Source organism: Acinonyx jubatus, chromosome B4 (genome assembly GCF_027475565.1).
Source record: "Acinonyx jubatus isolate Ajub_Pintada_27869175 chromosome B4, VMU_Ajub_asm_v1.0, whole genome shotgun sequence".
NCBI lineage: Eukaryota > Metazoa > Chordata > Mammalia > Carnivora > Felidae > Acinonyx > Acinonyx jubatus.
In genome coordinates, this window is record NC_069387.1 from 59708198 (window position 1) to 59730207 (window position 22010).

At 42.7% G+C, this 22010-nt stretch overlaps 1 protein-coding gene and 1 long non-coding RNA gene across 3 annotated transcripts in view; one reads left to right on the forward strand and one right to left on the reverse strand.

Moving 5' to 3' along the window:
* KLHL42 (kelch like family member 42) overlaps nucleotides 1-11685 on the forward strand; it is a 36308-nt gene extending 24623 nt beyond the window's left edge. For both annotated transcript variants that reach the window (XM_015065251.3, XM_053226079.1), the window contains 2 exons: nucleotides 1762-1955; nucleotides 6417-11685. In XM_015065251.3, coding sequence (XP_014920737.2) covers nucleotides 1762-1955; nucleotides 6417-6868 — 646 coding nt within the window. In that variant the 3' untranslated portion in view covers nucleotides 6869-11685. The remainder of the gene's footprint in view (nucleotides 1-1761; nucleotides 1956-6416) is intronic.
* LOC106968804 (uncharacterized) lies at nucleotides 409-6421 on the reverse strand. The gene is made up of 5 exons (XR_008300190.1): nucleotides 5998-6421; nucleotides 5402-5630; nucleotides 4344-4496; nucleotides 3267-3466; nucleotides 409-931 (listed from the first exon to the last, which is right to left on the reverse strand). It is a non-coding gene; the product is annotated as an uncharacterized LOC106968804 (long non-coding RNA).
* Nucleotides 11686-22010: the final 10325 nt, after the last annotated feature.

The window sequence follows — 22010 nt, forward strand, 5'->3', positions numbered from 1 at the left end:
TTAAAAACGGTTTTGATCTTACAAAATTTACTATCTGTGTACCTTTGGTGAGCAAAAACAAATTTTGGGCTGGTAAAATTTAGTGCTTATTTATAAGCTTTATTTCCTTTGGTTCCCCAAATTTGCACACATAGAGAGGGCATAATGGTCAGATTTTAAGGACCATTGGCAGCAGGAAAAGTAAGCAACATGAACCAGAGACCCCCCAGTAACTGCCACCCCAGCAAAGTCTATTGGCATGAAATCCTGAATGGCTGGCTGGATTTAATGGGCAATATGAGGTTCTTGTTGAAGGGTCCTCTGTTCACTCTCTGATTTGAAAAACAAAACAAAACCCAAACTCACTTACATGTACATATTATAGGCACCTTTGAAAACACCATAGTGTAGGTGGCCTGTTCTAGCATGTTCTATGTCATAGTGCATCAGTGTTTATTAAACACCTGTTCAGGGGTTGGGCATGGACTTCTTGTTCACTGTTTCTTCTTCATCTACCCTCTTACATGTGTTTTTCACTATTTGTGGCCTCTACCCTGGTTCTTTATTAGGACATTGTTACTTTTGAAGATATTGTTGTGTTGGCAATAGATGTGACCTCTAAATTTACCTGGTCTACTTTCTTTATTTCAAACACTAGAAAACTGAGAGATTATAATGATAACATCTTATATCTGTGTAGTACTTGATGATAAACTGTTTACTGTAATACCCTGTGTAATGTGTAATACCCTGTTTGTGTAATACCCATCCTGTGATGGGTATTATCCCCATACTGGAGATGAGGAAGTGGGGTATTTGGGCCAGGGTCTGCGGATTTGTGCTTTAGGTCGTTTGGTTGCATTGTGCTCTGCTAAACTTGAGACTGGTGCATATGTCACGTAGACTGACCCAAGTGTTTATCCTGTCTGGCCTTCAAGGAGTCCATTAATCTCTGTGTGCCAAATTGAAACAAATTAGTTTTTTCAACACAAAAGACATGAGACTTTTATCTAGCATCTGAAACCGATGAGCAGTGCTGAATTGTATTACTGATATGGGGCTTAACACCAGGGTATTCTCTTTTTAAAGTGTTTTCTATTACAGTAGGTGAACATTTATTGATTTACGTATTTGTTAACATGTGTAAATACTCTTAAGAGTGCTGGATCAAAACTCGTTTAATTAATTCAGTGCTTATGTACCCCTACGTTATTTGTTGTGAAGCAATATATAGGATGCCCTCATATGGGGGGGGGGGGCAAGTGATCTGTCTGGGTACACTTGTGGTAGAGGTGTCCACCCTTTAGTGGGCACCCTTAGCATATGTCTGGCTGTGTAGGAGGGGCTAGCATGTACCTAAGGTAGATTGTACCCCTAGGTAGGAAGAATGGGAAACATTCTGAGTCAAGAGACAAGGGAGTGAGGTGGTTATGCATCTCTCCATCAGTACTTGCTCCCGCTGCTAAAAGAAGTATTAAGTTTACTGTATACAGAATATCTTTGCTTCTTGGCATAAGGCTAAGCGAGAGTCTGCTATATTGAATTGCTTATCTCCAATTGCAGAAGTTTGGAAAATGCATCATTCTTGTGAATTTTGGGGGTAGGAGTGAAATTTGAGATGTCATTTGGTCATTCCTCTGTCCCCAGGCACCCAACTTGGAGAGCTAATTTTCTTCAGATATCGAGCATATTCGACACTCTGCTTTAGCAGTTCATGCCAGTGTCTTACCTCTTAATGATCAATAAGAACTGACTCTCTGGGCCTTTGTATCTATCTTTCAGGTCTAACTTCAAACTTGTGGCCGTCAATTCAAAACTCTATGCCATTGGTGGGCAGGCCGTTTCTAATGTTGAGTGTTACAATCCTGAGCAGGATGCGTGGAATTTTGTGGCACCCTTACCAAATCCTCTGGCTGAGTTCTCTGCATGTGAGTGTAAGGGAAAAATTTATGTCATTGGAGGATATACTACCAGAGGTAAGTGAAGGGGCTAAGTAAGTGGTCCTTTTCTGTGTGAGCTTCTGCAGCGTGGGGAAGGGTAGGAGGGTGCCAGAGGAAAACACTCTGGCGTACATATTGAGATTTTATATGTTAAATGCTGCATATTTACATATCTGGCAGGAAGAGTGTTGTGTATTACAGGGGTGGTTTGGGCAGGAGGGACCTTTGATGCCTTTGTGTGAGCACAAGAATTGAATGGGGGTAGAAGGAGCTATGAAGAGAATATGTATTTTCTTTCTGCTCTGAAAACCCAGCCTTGTGACCAGTAGTCCTGAGACTTGTCTGGGTTACTCCCATCCTTCTCCCGAATACTTCTAACACAGAATTTAGAGCCAGAACATCCTTGAGGATCTTTGTTTCCACTTTCTCCCTTTTTGAGCACAAATATGTCAGATAGTTTCCAGAAACTCAGCCCTAGGCTGTTGTTTACATATCATAAGAGGGTTTTAAGAGACACGAATGTAAGAGAATTCTTTCCTGATCCAGAGGTGAGAGGTGGTTGTGCTCTTTATTAAACTGTACATGTGTGTTTTTCACTTTTTTTTTTGCTGGGTATTTGATAGTTAAGAATTTGGAAATAAGTTTCTCCAGTAGGTTTTATACTATTGTTCTTGGTAGGAAGCTTCTCACATGATAGAGATAGAAAAGAGCATGGTTGTGGTAAGGCAGACAAGGCAGTGGCAGGGCCACCAGGAAGAGGTGTGTCTTTTCCTTTTATCCCTCTCTCCCACTTGTGTCAATGTTACCTCTTGGCCAAAGAAATTTATTTCTTCATTTGGTCTACCTTTAAAACACCCAGAACTTATAGAGAAGGTATAACTGGACTCTTAGGACTTTTAGCTACATTGAAATAGTAGAGTTACCATTTTATCCAACATAGTGAAATAACCCGTCTTTCTTTTATGATACAATATGAGAGGACAGAGCTCTCCAGCCTTCGCTGACAGTAAGCGTGGAGAAATGATGGTGATGTGTAACTTTGTAAAGGACAGAAATCCACATGCTAATGTAGTGTAGGTGCCAAAAATTATTTTTACCACAGCCAAATGTGTTTTGTTTTAGGGATTTATGTTAGAGGGAGAAGTTAAATGTAAAATGTTTTATGAGCATATGGTTTAGAGTGTGTGTGCACGTGCACAAAAGATTCTGAGTAACAACACATCTTAGAGTATCTCTAAACAGTTGATTTGGTGGGGGGGATGGTGAGCGGTGTTTTAGTCTCCTGTGGCTGACTTAACGAACAACTACAACTTAGTGGCCTAAGCCAATCGAAATGTATTCTCTCACATTTCTAGAAGCCTGAAGCCTGAAATCAAGGTGTGGGCGGTCATGTCCCCTCTGAAGGCACTAGGGGAGAATCCTTCCTTGCCTCTTCTAGGTTTGGTGACTCCACATGTTCCTTTGCTGGTGACTGCATCACTCCAACCTCTGCCTCTATCTTCACATACCTTCTTTTCTGAGTGTATCCATGTCTTTTCCTCTTCTGTCTCTTGTAAAGAAAGACACACTGCTCATTGGACTTTAGGGCCCACCTGGATAATCCAGGATGATCTCATCTTGAGATCTTTAACTTAATGACATCTGCAAAGCTCCTTTTCCCAAGTAAGGTTATATTCAGAGATTCTGGGGGTTAGGAGGTAGACATATCTTTTTGGGGGTCACTGTTGAACTCACAATAGGTGCTGTTTATACATTTAAGGAGAGGCAGTGACCCAAGAGGAGTGCATGGGAAGCAGTGAGTTGTTTTTTTTGTTTCTTGGTTTTTTTTTAAACACCCTCAAATTTTCGTCACTGTGGAGCTATTCCCAATGTCCCTCTCTAGTGACTTTCCACTGAAGATAAGATAATTGCCAGCTTTTTTGTTATAAATAATTGAAAAAAGAAAAAAGAGCGAGATCTAGCAGTCATTTCCTTTATCTTCAACACTGGTGTTCAGGGTATAGTGGTCAAAAGCCCCCAGAGAATTCCTGTGTGTGCATATGTACCTCTCTGTGTGTCTGTGTGCCTTTTCTCCTGGGAAAGTAAATACAGTTATTTACTTATGGACATTTCTAAGAATTCTGATTCTCCGTAGATTTTGTGACACAGAATACACCCTGTGGGCTGATATAATGTACACATGTCCCTTGGCTTCTCTTCTGAGCAAGAGCTGGGATGCATTGACAGGCAGCCCTATAATCCAAAGAGTACTCTGCTGGTAGATTTCCTAGTTTTTCCATGACCCTGGCTGAGCAAATGTTCTTTAGATTTGACCTGGAAAACCCTTACTTGTGTGTTTTCTAGTTTTTCAAGCCACTACTAATGTACCTTCTTCATTTGGGCCACACACAGTGGTTCCTGTCCTGGATTCCCCAAGCCAAATACCTGTGATGGGATGGTTGGGTGATGTGGATGGATGGATGTTTGTGTAAGGGTTGAAAATGGGTTTTCTGAGATGAGAGGGCAGGACAGTTCCTTGGACTCTGAAACACCTTTCCTCTTCTGCTTGGGATCTTCCCAAGCCTCCCTAATGGTTGCCTGTATTTAAAATAAGAAATCATAATTGTCATAAAACAAAATGCAGGGCTCAAAGTTGCATTCTTGGTCTGCTGACTTAGGTAGACTTTTAAAATTTAGTAAGTAATAGTTCATGATTTTTTAAAAAAATTGTTTAATGTTTATTTTTGAGAGAGAGAGACAGCATGAGTGGGGGAGGGGCAGAGAGAGAGAGAGACAGACAGACAGACAGAATCTAAAGCAGGCTCCAGACTCCAAGCTGTCAGCACAGAGACCAATGCGGGGCTCAAACTCTCAAATCGCGAGATCATGACCTGAGCCAAAGTTATATACCCAACCGACTGAGCCACCCAGATGCCCCTTGTAGTAGTTCATGATTAGATTAATTCTGTGTCAGTCATTGAGGAAATGAAAAGAAATTCAATAGAGAGCAATAGTAACCACTCAAGGGAAGAAGGGTGATTTGTTAACGTTCAGAATCCCCTCTAAATATAAAAGCATAAAGATTATTCCACCAACTCAGACCACCTCATATGGTCTGAGCTCTTGTTGGGTGAGGAGAGAAAACATTTACAGAAGACCTGGGAAGACCTTCAGACCTGGGACTGAGAAATGCATGGAAACCTCACTAGAATAAGTCCTTTGTTTGCGTGGTGAGAAGCCAGGTTCACTGGTAAGGAGCACTTTTTGATAGACTGTTAACCAAACTCCCTTCGACTATCTCCTAGAATGAGTTTTATCACAACAGCTATAACAAAAAGAAATACAGGGAGGTATTAGTATGGGTGGAAAACAGAAGGAAAGTTCCCTAAAGCTGTAACAATTCTGAAATTTCTGCTGGCATGGAGACATGTGCACACACAGGATTTGGTCTCCTTTTAGTTCTTTCTGTGCCCTCTTATGAGCCCCCCTCCCCCATTTGGTACCAGAGGCTGTGATGGAGCTCTGTCATCATTGCCAACTGTGAGTGGGTCCTTCTGTCTTAGGAGGAAGTGTCCTACCCTGTAGTTACACGTCCGTGCCCAAGCGAAGTTGTCTCTTCCATGGATGGATTTTGTTGTTTGTTTAAACAACAACAAACAGAAAGTTCATTCTTTCTGATAACTCAGAGCATTTTTTTTTCTGCTGAGGCTAAAATGTTCCATTTATTCTTTCCTAGAGGAGAAGTGGGTAAAAAAGAACAATTACAAAAAAGAAGAACGAAACTAGATACTTTAAATTTCACAAGCATTTTTCAAAAAGAGAGTAGGTAATATTTTTCCTTAAAGCAGCCATGAATTCAAGATAATGTTAGGGCAGTCTTTCATCTGCTTTCTGATTTTATACACACAACAGCTAGTCATCTCTTGTGAAGTGGGCACAGGGAGAGGGAAGGGCCTTTGGTAGTATCTCTGCTGTTGCAGTCAGGAAATAGAATTGCCAGGTGATTCCATGGCTGACGGCCACAGGTGAGACTTCCGCCTGACTTGGCAATTATGTGCTATTTCATTTCGACAGCCCCTGAGGATCTTGCTTGGCTCACTTGTCTTGTGTATTAGAGTCGGTTGTCAAGAGTAGATCCTTGGGGCTCAGCCTGTCATCTGGATGTAGAAGTCAGTAATTCTGTAGATAGTTGAGAATTCCAACGCCCTGATTCTGTTTACATTGGACTGGTGGTTCTAAAATGTTTAAGGGTGCCAGGTTCTAAATCTGTGTCCTGGCCCTGTTGATTTAGAGAGCCTCCCAGGGAGGGGGACATGCCTGATGAGAGGTGAGGGAGATGATTCTAAACTGATCTCCTGCCAGCCACTTCGGAAACCGTTGTCCGACCTCTGCTTCTCTGAAATAGTTTTGCCTCTGTGCTGCCAAATTATTCCGGCGGGGGTAGATGTTTATTACTGCCGAGGCAGGCAGTGACGTTACTGTGGCTGTGTCATCTTGAGGCTTCTCTCTTCGTTTCAGACCGCAACATGAACATTTTGCAGTACTGCCCCTCTGCCGACATCTGGACACTCTTTGAAACGTGTGACGTCCACATTCGCAAGCAGCAGATGGTGTCTGTTGAGGAGACCATCTACATCGTGGGGGGCTGTCTGCACGAACTGGGGCCCAACCGGAGGAGCAGCCAGAGCGAGGACATGCTCACCGTGCAGTCCTACAACACTATCACGCGGCAGTGGCTCTACCTCAAGGAGAACACGTCCAAATCGGGTCTTAACTTGACTTGCGCCCTTCACAATGATGGCATCTATATCATGAGCAGAGACGTTACCCTGTCAACCAGCCTGGAGCATCGAGTTTTCCTGAAGTACAACATCTTTTCAGATAGTTGGGAAGCATTCAGGCGTTTCCCAGCCTTTGGACATAATTTGCTGGTTTCCTCTCTTTATCTGCCCAATAAAACAGAAACATGACTGAACTGACTTAGAATTTGAAAGAAACCTAGTTCAAGACAAAAAAAAAAGAAAAAAAGAAAAAGAAAGAAAGGAAAGAAAACAACCCATAGTGTTCCATTTCAAGGGAGAATGATTTCTAAAGGGAAAACGTGGGTTAAAGTTGGTCACATGTACAGTAGCTGTAAATAAGCTTACTTGAACTAATTACTTGAAAACTTATGGAGAAAAGAGACCAACTTTATTATTTTTTTAATTATTGATTGTTAAATGATGGGAACGAATCCATGATAGTATTTTCATCCAAATATGATACCCTTGGGCCAGTGACTGAAACTGCTCATCAAAAAGAAGATTCATTGTATCTGCTTTAGTGAAGGGCCAAAGTCAATAATTGACATTGAATGGTAAAGATCATTTTAAAATCTGTGTTGTTTAGGTCACTTGAAACATCATTAATACCTTAAGTGAGAAGTTTTTGTTGTTGTTATTCATTTACTTGACAAACATTTATATTAACACTATCCTTCACCCGTTTTCTCCCCCATTCATTCTCAACGTATACTGCCAGTGGTTTAAAATAGGGTTCTAGGTTTAGATATTTTATTTGCACACTACTTTCTAGGAAACTTACAATGATGGAACCCTACAGTGAGTCCTTGCAAGCATCCAGTCCTCCCAAACTTGCATAAAAACACTCTCAGCTATTTTTCCAAACTTTTTGCAATTATATGTACTGAATAGATAGGCAGATATAACCTCTTATTTCATGTATGTGGCAGATTGGGAATTTATGTGGGCAGATAAGTTGCAGTGCTAAGCATTCTGCGTTGTTTAAAAGAGAAGATATATTGTTTAAAAGGATGGAGATAAATATATATATTTTTGAAATCGAGTCTTAGAAGGGAAGGGAACACCAAATAAGAAAAAAATTTGCCTTTAAGAGTTGCTTGTAATGAATGTATTGGACTTAGTTCTTTTTTTTAAAGATAAAACAGATGCCTTTATCATATTTAGGTGAGGCATCTTTCTAATTTAATGTTAGCCTTTTAATTCATGCTTTGCTTTTATGAGGTAAGGTGAGGATAGCTGTGAAACGTTTGTGCTGGAGAGGGGAAGCAGCTCTTACAGAAGTGGAGTGGCCTCTGGTGGTATTTCTGAAAGTAGGTGACATGCTCTACTTGCCTAGGTTGTTAAATCAGGTGGAACGCAGCTCAAGCAATCATTTTCAGTAAGTCAGTTGCCATGAATAAAAGCCTCTGCCAATCATAGGTCAGCATCCCTTTAAACATTTATACTTCTAGAAATTTGATTTTGGTGGAAAAACCCTTTCTGAATTTCTCTGGTCTTTTGTAATGGAATCAGTGAAACTGTGAACTGGAATTCCGTCTTTCTGTTCTGACATTCCCGTACAGCATGCCTCACTTTTAAGAAAGTCCCACAGAAAAGCAGAAATGATCATGGCAAATTCATGCATTCACCAGACTCCCAGCACCTCCGGTATGCATTCACTGTGAGGATATAGTGCAGGGGACTCGATTTCTTCAGCAGAGTTCTTCAGTTTATCAAGAGTCACTACAGGGTTTCTTTACAACCGTGGCCTCCTAGTATAGTTAAAATAAAGGTCTGGTTGTAAAAATTTTATTTGCACAACTTTTCAGGAATACTTCTATTAAGTAAAATGAGGCAAGCCTTTATTGTGGACATGGAGACAGATCTTTGATCTTGTCACCAAATAATCATATCAGTACTCTACTTAATACTATTTAAGGGTTTCTAAGCCATATCCATTTATTCGCAAATACTTAGCCTTTAAAAAAAAACTCAAATCTTGGGGATGGTACTTTAATAATAGATTTTTATTAATTTATATTCATTATAGAATTGAATTTCCAGTGATCTATAATTTCATTGCATATATTTAAAAATCTAATTTATTTTAGATAGTGTTAACTTTTGTTGTGACAGATCTTAAATTTTTTAAAGCTTAACCTTGTATATTCAGACGATCCTAGCCAGTTGAATTAGTTCTGAACAAGTTAGACCTTAGCTTGTAAATAACCACGTCTTATAAAATGTAATATTGTTGCTGCCAACCAGTTCCCTTCCTGATTACATTCTTTGGGTCTGTTTTCTTAATGTCAACAATTAGATTCTTGGACCAAGTGAAGGCATACTCTGATCCACAAAGCTCTTTTTATAAACCAAGTTTGATGTGTGCATATTGTCTGTATGTGTGTGTGTGCATGTGCACTGGCATATTATAGCTCTAAGATACACAGACTTCTAACAAAGTTTTGTTACTCTGGGCTGCTGAGGGTACTTGCGCAAGGCAGAATGTGCAGTAGGAACACATTTGTGCATTTGGGACATCTTCCTGCTGTGCACAGCAGCTATGTTGGCATTTTGAGGATAATTTTAGTTTAGCTCTGTTCTCTTGTTGATGCCAATGTTGTATTGAAGACTGTACCTGTGATGAGGGTAATGATGCTTTGAAAATTCCCTGTCACCCCAGGACATTGCTTTTTTATTAAGTTTTTTATTTCAGTTCCAGTGTAGTTAACATACAGTGTTATATTAGTTTCAGGTGTACAATATAGTGCTCTTTGTTAATATCCCTGTATTTCCTTCCTTTCTCTGAATGCTTTATCCTTCCTTTCTGAAATGCTTCTGGGGGATGCCAGACTCCCACTGTGGAGAAGGGAGTTGCCGGGAGGACCCCTGTGGTATCCATCCCTCTGGAAGCAACCAGTTTTACTAAGAATGGTCGGGGCGGCAGAGTGAGTCCTAAGTGTGGATTGGTAGAGGGAGGTTGGTTCTTTCTGTCATTCTTTCCGGCTTTCTTCTCCACACCCTTGGTTTCAGTGGCCTCTCCCCTTAGCATCCTTTAAAATTTTTCTGATGAAAATGTATGAGTTTATTATTTCAACAGTGTTGGTTAAGTCATGACAATGAAGTACTGAGAAGGTTATGAATTCTAGTAAGAAACAAATAAGATTAAGCATGGAAACCAAAGAGAATTTAACTCGGCCGTGGTCTTTTGAACCAAAATCCCAAGTGATTCCAATAGATATCAATTAAAGTTGTACAAAGTGGAGAAAGCTTTTTCTCTACAAAGGGAATTAAAAGTAAATGCTTGTTCTCTTTCAGTAAAGAATTACTTAATGAGAATTTTGGATGCGATGTTTTTAGATTTCCAGGTAAAGTCATGACCCTACCTGTTTGCCACACAGGTAAATCAAGTGGAAAGGCCTTGGCCTTCTTGGTCAACCAGCATTTAATGAGCAGTGGCTTAATGCAGAGCACTCGTGAGACAGCATAGCAACAGAAAGGGAATATGGGTGAGTTGTTGGATGCCTTTCTCCTAGGCCAGGGATGGGAAATATATGACATCTGGGCCACCATTCTCTGATGGCAGCATTATGAATGAGTAGCACTCCTTTCCTCTGTGCCAGGAATTGGTCTCATAATCCATGTCATCAGTGCTTCCAGGCACCTGTTGCCCATCCATCAGAGTGAGGTGAATGAAGTCTGTCATCCCCGCCTTACAGGAATGAATGAATTAGGTGAGTAGATACCACCCAAAATGGCTTTGAGAGCAGTGAGCTGATTCAACTCAGTTCCCTGGCTCCCAGAAATATTTACAGAAAGTCTGTTGTGTGCAAGGTAATGCTAAGAATTAGGGATACAGACATAAATGAGCCACCGTCCCTGGCCTTGAAAAGCTTCTTGTGAAAATGTTTGCTGTAATCATTGTGACTAGTGCCCTCAAAGATGCCCACTTTTGCCAGTGGGCACACTGGGGCTCTTTGGCCTGGCTGCCTCTTCAGTCCTGACCCAGTCTGCCCACTGCTTCATGATCTTCTAACAGTTATAATGAACCAGCTCTTCTCTAAAATTGAAGATCACAAGCTATGTTTTTGTTTTAATGGTATGTTTTTTTCCTCCCTACATTTCATTGTCTTCTCTGTACTTCATTTTTCAAAAAAAAATTGTATGTGATCTGCTATAAAGGTAACTACTAGACACCACAGCCTGCCTGGCTAAGGGCTCAACAGCTTGATCCCATGAGAAGGAGGAGCAAAGCCAGGGAAGTAAGTATGGGGAGAGAGGCAAGCTGTTCACGTGTGAGTTTATACCTATGCCTTTAAAACGCCTCCATAAAAAGTATTACTAAATGGTCATTAAGATGCTAGTCCTAACTGTAAGTCAGTTGTCTTTGCCTGTGTGATAACTATCAAAGGCTTTCTCTCCTTGTGTTTCATTCACTTAAGAATATTTGTTTTTCATATTGTGTTAATTTAGGAACACAATCTAAAATGCATACCAGTTGGCATATGCTGACTTCTGTACTTGACATAACCAGTTTTATCCATTCCTACAGGAGACACTAAATGTAAAAGATGGTCAATTTTGCAGAGCAAAAGGGCACTGAAATGACTTTGGTGGGGTTGGCTGGGGCTTTCTCAAATGGATGTCATAGTTTATTACTAGTCAAGAAAAGGAAAATGTAATTTGCATTGTGTCATTTTTCTAAAAAAATTCTTAATAGGGGTTCTTTAGATCTAGTCTCTACAATGTTTTCATATTTAGTGGTCATTTTAGGAAAATTGATAATCTGTAGAATGAATAATTATGTTTTGTTATGACTGACACTTTGTTATAAAGGTTGTATTGTGTCTTACAAATGTGGCTTAAAATGTAGACATTATGATATGATTTATTTAAATACAACAATGCCTACGATGCACTCACTCAGATAGCATTCATTTTGTGTTTAGAACTAGAACTATAGAAGAAAATGTCTTCAAATAAAATAGTTCTAAATCTTAATGGCCCACATTGTTGTCCGTGAGGTACTGTGTACCCGCTGTGTGGTCAGGGCTGTCTGTGCCAGAGCCAAGAGGAAACAGGTGAAGCCTGAGGTCCCTCAGGTGGAGAGTTCCTGACTCGCAGGGAAAGCCGGACTAACAGGAACCAGCTAGAGAGGTGGTTGTCCTATGGGAAGATGAGCCAAATGGGGCAGCAGAGGCTACAAGAGTCTTTGTCTTCAGTGTTTGGAGAAGAGAGATCTGGGAGGAGGAACTCTGAATCCTTAGAATTCTGAAGTGTCAGTCCCATAGTTCAGTTACAGCCCACCTGTCCCACCCTGTTTTCTGATGTTTCCCACGGTTTCCTTTTTTTTCTTCAAAGTGTATTTATTTATTTTGAGAGAGAGAAACAGAGCACACAAGTTGGGGAGGTGCAGAGAAAGAGGGAGAGAGAGAATCCCAAGCAGGCTCCGCACTGTCAGCGCAGAGCCCGATGCAGGACTTGAACTCACAAGCTGTGAGATCATGACCCAAGCTGAAGTCAAGAGGCAGAAACTTAGTCTACTGAGCCACCCAGGCACCAACCACTGTTTCCTTTTAAGTACCGCTCACTCCAGGAAAACAGAACCACACAACTCCTTGCTTTTGAGGCTGAGAGGGGGCTGGGGCAGCAACATCACAAAAGGGGGTTCAGTTGCTAGATGATGTCCCACAGATGTCCATTCCCTTCCATCCTTTGGTTGCCCCTCATGTAGGAACATACCTGCACATACATGCCCTTCTCATACCTACAATTTTAAAAATGACCCAACTTAAAACAACACTAAGACGTATCCACCAAGGGAAACAGTCAAAAATCAGATCCAGCCAGTGCATCCAAAGGTAACATTGCAGCTTATTGCACCCCAAGTCCAGAGCTGTCAGGGGATGCCCATCCCTTCTGCGTCCACAGGTGACCACTCAGTTCGGACAGTATATAACGAATAATTCAGTCATTTTCTACACACTCAAGACACTCCAAAACAGCCATACCCAACACTGATGGAACATCTACTCTATGCGAGGAACTCCAAGCACTTTTAAAATTTCACATATTTAATCCTCACAACAAACCCATGTGGTAAATAATATTTGTATTATTATTGTATTATTCCCCCACATTACAGTTGGGGAAACTGAGGCACTGCAGGTCACAAATCACCATTCAGGAAAAGGGATAAGGGAAAAGGGCACACTGCAGTCACTGGTCCACATTGTATACTTTTTTTCCCGCAGGTAAGGGCCAGCGAGGGCCCCTTGCCCCACAGGCAGAGTGGGTTTCTGGTCAGCCATCCCAGGAACCCTTGGTTTTGCTTTGCAGCAGGTTGTTCCCTGGCTCTGCCTAAGTGACTCTGCCCGCGTGGTAGCCCTTCTTGGTTTGGCGGGGGTGGGGTGGGTGTGGAGGGGACCTGAGAATTTCTGTAGAGGCTGGGGGATCCACTCTTCACAGGCCATAAGCATTTCCTTGGAGATCAAACCTCTTAAAAACCCGGTTAGATGTTGGCAGATCTGATCTCTGGCAACTCTGGGCTAAAGGCCCAGATCTAGTAGAGCTTGGTTTTTAAAACTTGAAGCCCATCTTTGTGATAATCTGTATTCCTGCCCATACTCTTTACCCTCAGCTTAATGGCTCCAATTTCTTCTTCAGCTTTGGGAAAACCTGAAACAATAGGGGTCTGCCCTTGCTAGTGTACATCCCAAGGAATATGCTGCCTTAGGAGAAATGACTGCCTCTTTGTGGCCAGAGGGGTTTGGGAGGGGTTTGGGGCATGAATTCCCACTCTATTTCCTTGCTTCTTCCAAAGGCCTGGTCCTGCTCTATTTTCCTGTTTGTTCATGCACCTCTGATTGAAACACAGACTCTGGCTCTTGCATTTCTGCAAGGCACACATCATCTGACCCTTTGCAGTTACCTGGCTGCAGGCAGAAGGGCTAAAAGCCTGGGTTCCAGAGCAAGACTAGCTGAGTCTGCTGCTCCGTGCTGCCACTTCCTAGCTGTGTAGCCTCGGTCAGGTTACTATATCTCCCTGGGCCTCAGGGTTGTTTTTTTAACTATAAAGTAGGGGTGACAACAGTATCCACTCTATGGAACTACTGTGAAAATTGAATGGGGAGATCCATGTGAAGTGCTCAGAATGGTACCTGGCAGGTAGCCCGCCATGAATATGACCTGTTACTGCTACCAGAACTGTTGGCTGTTTTCCTTACACCTTCAAGTGTGCTAACATGGCCAGCAGCTTATGCCCTTCTTAAAATACTTTACTGAAGCCATTAAGAGGTAGCTAACAAATTCCAAGATCCTGGTGTGTTTCTGTCATTTCTCCCAAAGAACTGGCTTGAAGGGTTTGAATCCCAAGACAGAATAGTGTAATCGGTTCCCTTGTTTCTCACATAAGGACACAGATAGGGAGTCCGACCCTTTTTACCCCTCATCTTTCTTTAGCTGGTCCTATATTTTGGCATTAGATAGTTGGAACACCCCATCCCAAATACCAAACTCTTTATTAAGACGTTGATTGGACCAGCTCAGGTCATGTGTCCATCCCTGGGGAAACTACCGTGGCTGGGGGGTTGGAAGGGAAGCTCCAACTCAACCACAGGAAACGAGTTAATACCAGATAATAGGGGTTCCTCTTGCCAGAAGAAAGGGGTGTCGACTGCTGTATCCTGAAAAGACAAGCCGAGCCACCTGTTGATGGAACAGAGCTAAGCTTGTTATGCTTCCTGCAGTCAGGGAGGGATACCACCTTAAGTCTTAACCATGTCTCGGCAGGAGGAATTCAGATTTTCAGGCTTGGGCTGGATGACCTTAAAACATATCTTGAGACTGGGCAGAGTTATCATATGAGAGCTAAAGCTTTGGGTGCAGAACTTTGTGGGCACATTGCAGTGAGATCTTGCAGTAGCCTTGATGAGAAAGCTCTTAGTCTTGGTTAAGTAAGCTAAGTAGTTGGTCTATGGTGTTATGAAAGTTAACAAGGTAATAGTCCTTATGTGTGTTTCTTATTCCTGTTGTAGACTGCAGTTTCCTTAATGATACAGTGTCTTATTTTTTATCACCCGAAGTCAGGGAATACAGCAAAGCCTTGTGCACAGCAGATTCTCAATATATTTGTTGAATGTGGAAGGTCTTGAAGCCTTGTTGGGTTTTTAAAAAGAAATGTAGCTTTTGGTATATCCAGCCATAAAATTTCCTTAAAGGAATTAATATAGTGTTTTCTTGATCAGCAACTTTTATCAGAAAAACCCTGCAGTGTACTTTTCTCTTCTACCAGTGTGCATGACCCATCAAACAGGTGGGAGAGATTTCAGCTTCTGGCTGGGGCTGGAAAGGAAATTTGCCCACAAATGGTAGTGATGCCAGTGCTTAGGAACTCAGAAGCACTGCAGGAAAACGGGAATCAAGCCCCATCACTTTGTTATTTTCTTGTGAATGGAATCAGTATTAGGGCTTGAGTGACAGTACTGTCACTTAGAGAAGTGACGTCTTTTTGTATAATCTGAATTGAATGCCACAAATTATACAGTTTCCATGATTTGAATACTAGATGGAAAGAGAAGTAGAAAACTAGATGTATATTTTTGCTGAAAAGTGTTTTGAGTCAGTGACAAAGGGCCTGTTTCCTGTCTGTGGTCTAATCCCACCCTAAGCCTGGGAGGAGTTTCCTGTAGGGTGAGGAAGTTCATGGAGCAGAGAAAGCACTGCTCACGTCACTTCCAGCCCTGGAGGATATCAAGGTGACGCTGGGCAGAAGGACAGAGGTGAAAGATCTAATAAGAGGCAGTGTGATTCAAGTGGTTTGTGGCTAGAGGTGATTTTTCTCATAAAGTCTGGTGTGTTTGTATATGTTTGCTGGCTGGTCTTATTTTACCAAAGTTTCTGCAATTGAAGCAATGCCTTTTTGAAAGTCTGGGATGGGGCAAGGGAGGGGGGCAGGTACTGTATTAGTTCCCTAGGGCTTCCATAACAAAATATCACAAAGCAAGTGATTTAACACAACAGAAAACTACTGTCCGACAGTTTGAGGCTAGAAGTCCAAAATTAAGGTTTCAGTAGGGCCTTGCTCCCTCTGAAACCTGTAGAGGATTCCTTCCTTGCCTCTTCCACGCTTGTGGTGGTTTGCGGACAACTTGGTGTTCCTTGGTTTGTAGCTGCATTAATCCAATCTCTGCCTTCGTTGTCATGTGATGCTCTCCTTGTATTTCATGGCCATCTTCTTAAAAAGGTCATATTAGACTAGGAGCCCACCCTACTTGAGCATGATAATATTTTAACTTAGTACAGCTGCAACAACTCTATTTTTCCAAGAAAGTCAATTCCTCGGAACTAGGTGTAGGACTTCAACATACCTTTCTTTGAGGGGAACACAATTCAACCAATAGCAGATACTACATCTTCTTCTAAAACTTTTTAAATGCTGCTATTTTTTCTACATAATACCATTCATGGAGAAGGGGCCCATTGCATGGAAGGAGGTCTGCTTTGAGTTGCATACTTCCCCCAGCACCTCACCTCTTCATAAGGGAGTATCTTTTAGTAATTATAAATCTAAAAGAATAGGCTAGATTAGTCTCATACTGTTAATCATGCCTTGATGTCTACTTAATTCATTTTTGATTTCTATTTTTAATTAAAAACAAGGTATCTTTCTTAGCTAAGTACATGAATTAGCAGGGTTTCATGCCAATAAATGATGTTTGTGAATTTAGTGTTCTCAGTGTATACTGTTCCACACAAATTAATTTCTGCCACCCTTGAATACCTGGAAGGTACCCACCAGTCAGAATTCCTTTTAAAGCATGGGGCACCTGGGCGGCTCAGTCGGTTAGGTGTCCGACTTCAGCTCAGGTCATGATCTCACAGTGCGTGGGTTCGAGCCCCATGTCGGGCTCTGTGCTGACAGTTCAGAGCCTGGAGCCTGCTTCAGATTCTGTGTCTCCCTCTCTCTCTGTCCCTCCCTGGCTCACTCTCTCTCTCTCTCTTTCTCAAAAATGAATAAACATTAAAAAAAAAAAAAGAATTCTTTTTAAAGCACCAGATATTGACTCTAGCTAATTAGAAAGAAGAAGAAGAAGGAGAAGAAGGAGGAGGAAGAGGAGTAGAAGAAGAAATTACTAGAAAGATATGGGTCAGCTCAATATTTAAAAGGAAATCAAAGAAGCAGGAACTGTGGCAGCTCTGGCAATTAGGAACAATCTCCTCAGGGCTCCACCCATGAGATAAAGGAACTCTGATTGACCTTAGGCCCCACGTCATCAGCTCCACACGGAAATTCAAGGAGTGAGCATCCTGACTGTCCAGCTGGAGCCCTGTGCCCACCCCGGGACAGGGCAGGGCACCTTGATGGAAAGTCCCACCGAGACTGTGCCCAGCGCAGGGAAGGGGATTCTCTGGAGCAAAACCAACAGCAGTGGAGCCAAGGCAATGCTCTTCCCATCCTAGGAGCCATCTGACATGTTTGTTGTTGGTTTCTGGGTACCAGACATTATAAATCTCTAGTTCTGTGGAGGCACTTGTGGTAGAGAGGAGTCACCAGAGACCTGTTCCATAACTACTTTGAGAAAATTAAAAAACAAAACAAAACAAAACAGATCCAATGCTAGAGTTTTAGCACGTTAGATACCATAACAAAGGCTGTTGACTTTATCAGTTTTCTTATCTGAATAGCCAGTCTGGGGATAAAGAACAGAAAAGGAGCATTCATTTACCCTGTTTGTTATGATCATCACTGAAATATTCTATAGCCCAAAGTATGACAACTCCATAATCCTTCTGAGACTTTAACTTGGAACACACTCTCTTTAACCAAAAGTGCCCAATTGTGAGAGAACATTCTGACCTTTGGTCTATCTGGTTATCTGGTGGTACCCACAGCAATGCCATCTACTTCTACTACCTTAATCTGGGCTGTGTTATGACTCTCATAGATCCTTGGTACTTTTGCCTTCATGTACCTCCTTTTCCATAAAAGATATTAAAAATTATATATATATTTTAATGTTTATTTATTTTGAGAGAGAGAGACAGAACGAGCAGGGGAGGGGCAGAGAGAGAGAGAGAGAGGGAGAGATGGAGAGAATCCCAAGCAGGCTTCACGCTATCAACACAGAGCCTGACATGCGGCTCTATCACACCCTCACTGTGAGATCTTGACCTGAGCCAAAATCAAGAGTTGGATGCTTAACCAACTGAACCACCCAGACGCCCCCCAAATTATATTTTTTTATCATACTGGTCTAAAGACAAGTAGAATCCAGGATAGAGTCATTATTATGTATTTATGTTTTTCTTCTGTTTTTAAAAGAAATTCCAAGTAAAACATTTTTATCGGCACCTCAAAGTCCTGTGACACGGAGCCCAGTGTGCCTCATGGGAAAGTCAGCCCTGTGCTCAGTTTGACACATGCCCACCTCATCTCTATGCCTCAGCACTGCTCTATGAATGATCCAGAACCCACACCCAAAGGCCCCTCTCTGAGAAATATGTGCTCAGGCAGCCTGCATGCAGACAGCAGCTCCACTCGCACTAGCTGCTGACCTGGACTCAACCCCACCACCCTCAGTTTCCGCATTTGTGGCGTGCAGGTGATAATACCAGGTACCTCTGTGATTTCTTATCAAGATCACCTGAGAAAATGTAAACATTTCCCACAGGATCTCACCTATGGCAGATACTCCATATATGCCAGCTACACTTATTTCTTGTGACTGCTGTTCCTAGGCTATGAATATAATGACCTCACAGAAGTTGCCCCTGGAGGAAATCTGGTTGATTATTTAATGACTTGACCCCTTCCATGACCTGATACACCTGCAGAAGGGGATTTGACGAGGAAGTCCAGGTGGATCACGTGTAGTAGTACCATTACTCAAAAACAGCTCTCCCCGAAGAGGTAGGACTTCATCTACGTTTTATTTCAGAGACGCCGGAACGCAGAGAGCTGACGCAATGAGACTGTGCCGTGTTTGCTAGGATTGTCGGCGCCATTGTTGGGTTCCAGGTTCAGGTAGGGATATCAAGCTGTCCGGTAACAGAGTAGCCAGTGCTCCTGGTACACATTTCTGTTACGGAGAGGGGGTGCCGTTTTCTGGCTAGCTCCAGGGTCCGTCCGGGCTGGTCGGGAAATGTTCAGCCCCTTCTCTGTGGCAGATTCATGCACGGTGATTCTGTGCCACTAAAATCTAAAGAGAAAGTCTTGGCCTGTGGCGTTTTCTCAGCTCTGTTTTCAGAGGCGTGAATAGGTATTTTCTAGTAGTGCTGATGTTTATTTGTTCTGGAGCCTCTTCTGCTCTGTTGTGGGTCTCGAACTTCACTGGTCTTCAGAGGCAGCTTTGTAAGGTGGGGTTTTAATGTCACATACTCTTCGGTTTGTTGCGTCGCTTCAAAGCTTTCCCATCATGGTGCCTCCCAGAGGTCTCTGTAAACATGGTGATTATTGTGTCTCTGGCACAATCCCTCTTCTGTTTCCTTCTGAGGTTTGTAAAGGTATTCAAGCTCTACTGTACAAGGAGCTGGGGTAAATCTCACCAAAGGTGGCTGGCATGAAATGGCAGCTGCTGTGGACTCTTTACAAGGTAAACCCTGGTTCCATAACCCATGATTCTGTTTAGATCCGGACATGTCCAACACCTAGGAAAACCCACGGGAAGAACAATTCAGTGTTGACAGACAAAGCCGGAGACAATTACCCTCGGTCCGGGCTTGTCCACATGCAACGGGAACCCTAAAATAACAGAAGCTGCAATATTATGGACGTTATTTTTCTCTGACAAAACAGAAGCCTGGAGGCAGGCATCCCAGAGCGGGTACAGCCAGTGGTGTGCTGGGGCTGACTTGTTCCAGCTTCTGAGAACCGATTGTTAGCATCCCTTCCCACCTCTAAGTTCAATGATGTCACACTGGCAACTTCAAATTGGCCATGGTGGAGTCTTTATGTTACAGAAATTGGCAAACGCTACAACTCGGGGGTTTTCTCTCCAGAGAGCTTGTTGTTAAACATTTAACAGATTACCACTGTGTGTAGTTATGTGGAGGGTCAGGGACCCCGGCTCTTTGTATCCTACTGTTCCACCGTCCTTGCGTGTGGCTCCTGTTCTTATGATCCTCCATGCCCAAAATTGCTGCAAAAGTTCCAGACATTCAATTACACATTCCAGCTGGCAAAAAAAAAAACCCAAGAGAACATATATTGGGCCGCAGTAGTCTTTTAAAGAGGTTTCTGGGAAGCTGTTATACAACACTTCTTTGGTCGGTGCTTAGACACATGGCTGTACCTAGCTGTAAGAGAGGCTGGGAGATGTAGTCTTTATTTGGGGATCCATCTGTCAAGCATAAAGGTAGGGATCTGTGGTAGACAGAGTTCTAAGACACCCCAGTGCTCTTCACCCTGTATCATCTCCTCCCCTTGAGTGTGGGTGGATCCTGCACATATGATACCACTCCTGTGATTGGGTCATGTTCCAAATTAATCAGCTTTAAGATAGGGAGATTATCCGGGTAGGCCTGACCTTCAAATCGGGTCTAGAGGTCGGACATGGAGGAAGTCAGAGATTAGCAGCGTGAGAAAGATTCACTGGCTTGCTTGCTTGAAGATGGGGTCATTGCTGGCTTGAAGAAGGGGTGGGGTGGCTCTGAGACAAGGGAAGCAGGTAAATCTGGGACCTGGAAGTGGCCCCCCACTAAGAGTCAGCAAGGACATGGAGATCTTCGTCCTCCAACCACAAGGTGCTGAATTCTGCCAACAACAAAAATGCTGAGCCTGAAAGTGGGTTTTTCTCCAGAGCCTCCCGAGCCTGCCCAGAGTGGCTGACACCCTGATTTTATTCCTGTGACACCCTCCTGAGCAGCGAACCCAGGCACTGCCGGGAATTTGACCTAAAGAGCTGTGAGTTGGTTCACGGGGGGCTGTTTTAAGCTGCTAAGTTTGTGGTAAATTGTTATGCAACAAATGAAAACAAATACAGGATCTATTTGTATTACTAAGGAAGAAAGAAAAAACAGGTTTGGGAGTCTACAACTTGCAGTCTTTGACTCATCAATGCACTAAAACCCCAAAATGTGTTGAATGTGATGGAAACAGAGGCTGGTAAGACCTAGCTCCCTGCAGGCATCTGTGGCCAAGATTAGGTTCTTATAAAACTTTAGTATGGAGAGCACCAGTGTCTCTCACAATTGAGTCTCTGGCCAGACCATATGCCTTGAGCCCCCACTTCCTTTCCTGCTCTGGAAACCTTTGTCCTATCAGCTGGAGGCCTGTAGTCGAGCAGCTCTTCAAGCTGTCTTTCTGCTTGTCCAGGTTGTTTTAGTATGAGGGGAGTCACCCAAGAAGACACCCAGCCCCTCATCCAGTTGTGCAAGAGAGGAGGATGGAGTGTGTCCAGAGTAGGGGAGGGAGATTTGACTTTTTTGATCCCCCACTATGAGTTCTGCCTTTAGTGAGTCTGCTCTGTGTCCCCTTCCTGTTGGAGTGAAGAAAAGCAAGAGTATCGTTAAGAGAACTCTATTTCCATCTTTTAAAGCTCAGGATTTGGGGTTTCCTTTAGTCACAGGGCCCTTGGTCCTCTTTGTGTGACAAAAATCTCCTTTAACTGGGATTATTACCTTTCGTGTTTTCCCCTCACCCTCTAAATCCCATGATTGCTCTGAAGACCTACAACTCTTTGGAAATTTTTGGAGAAAATTGTAAAGGTGATGCTGAGATATTTCAAGTCACTTTATTAGTCATAAGGAGCATCACAAGAATAGCTGTCACACACTGAGTTCTAATTGTGTGCCAAGCACAGTGTGAAACACTCTCTGTGTTATCAAAACATACTCCAAATATTATCAAGTAACTTGCCCAGTTCCACCCACTACTAATTGACGGAGTTGGGACTTGAATCCCTGACTGGCTCCAAAGCCCATTGTCTTAACTACTCTATGATTCTTGATGAACTGCTCAGTCTGAGACAGTGGAGGGGCCAGGGATGCATTTTCCTGATAATGACAAAGGATTGATGCTCAGGCAGCAGAAAAAGAGGTGTGAGCATATGGGTAGTAAATTGGAATAAGGATGATTTATAAAAATTTATTTTGAGAGTGAGAGGGCAAGCAGGTGAGGGATGAAGAGAGAGAGAGAGAGAGAGAGAGAGAATATCCCAAGCAGGCTCTGTGCTATCCGTGCAAAGCCCACTGTGGGGCTCGATCCCATGAACTGTGAGATCATGACCTGAGCTGAGATCAAGAGCAGATGCTTAACTGACTGAGCCACCCAGGCGCCCCAAGAAAAAGGATGATTTTTAAAGTAGTTTGATTTAATCTGGCATTTCTTGTG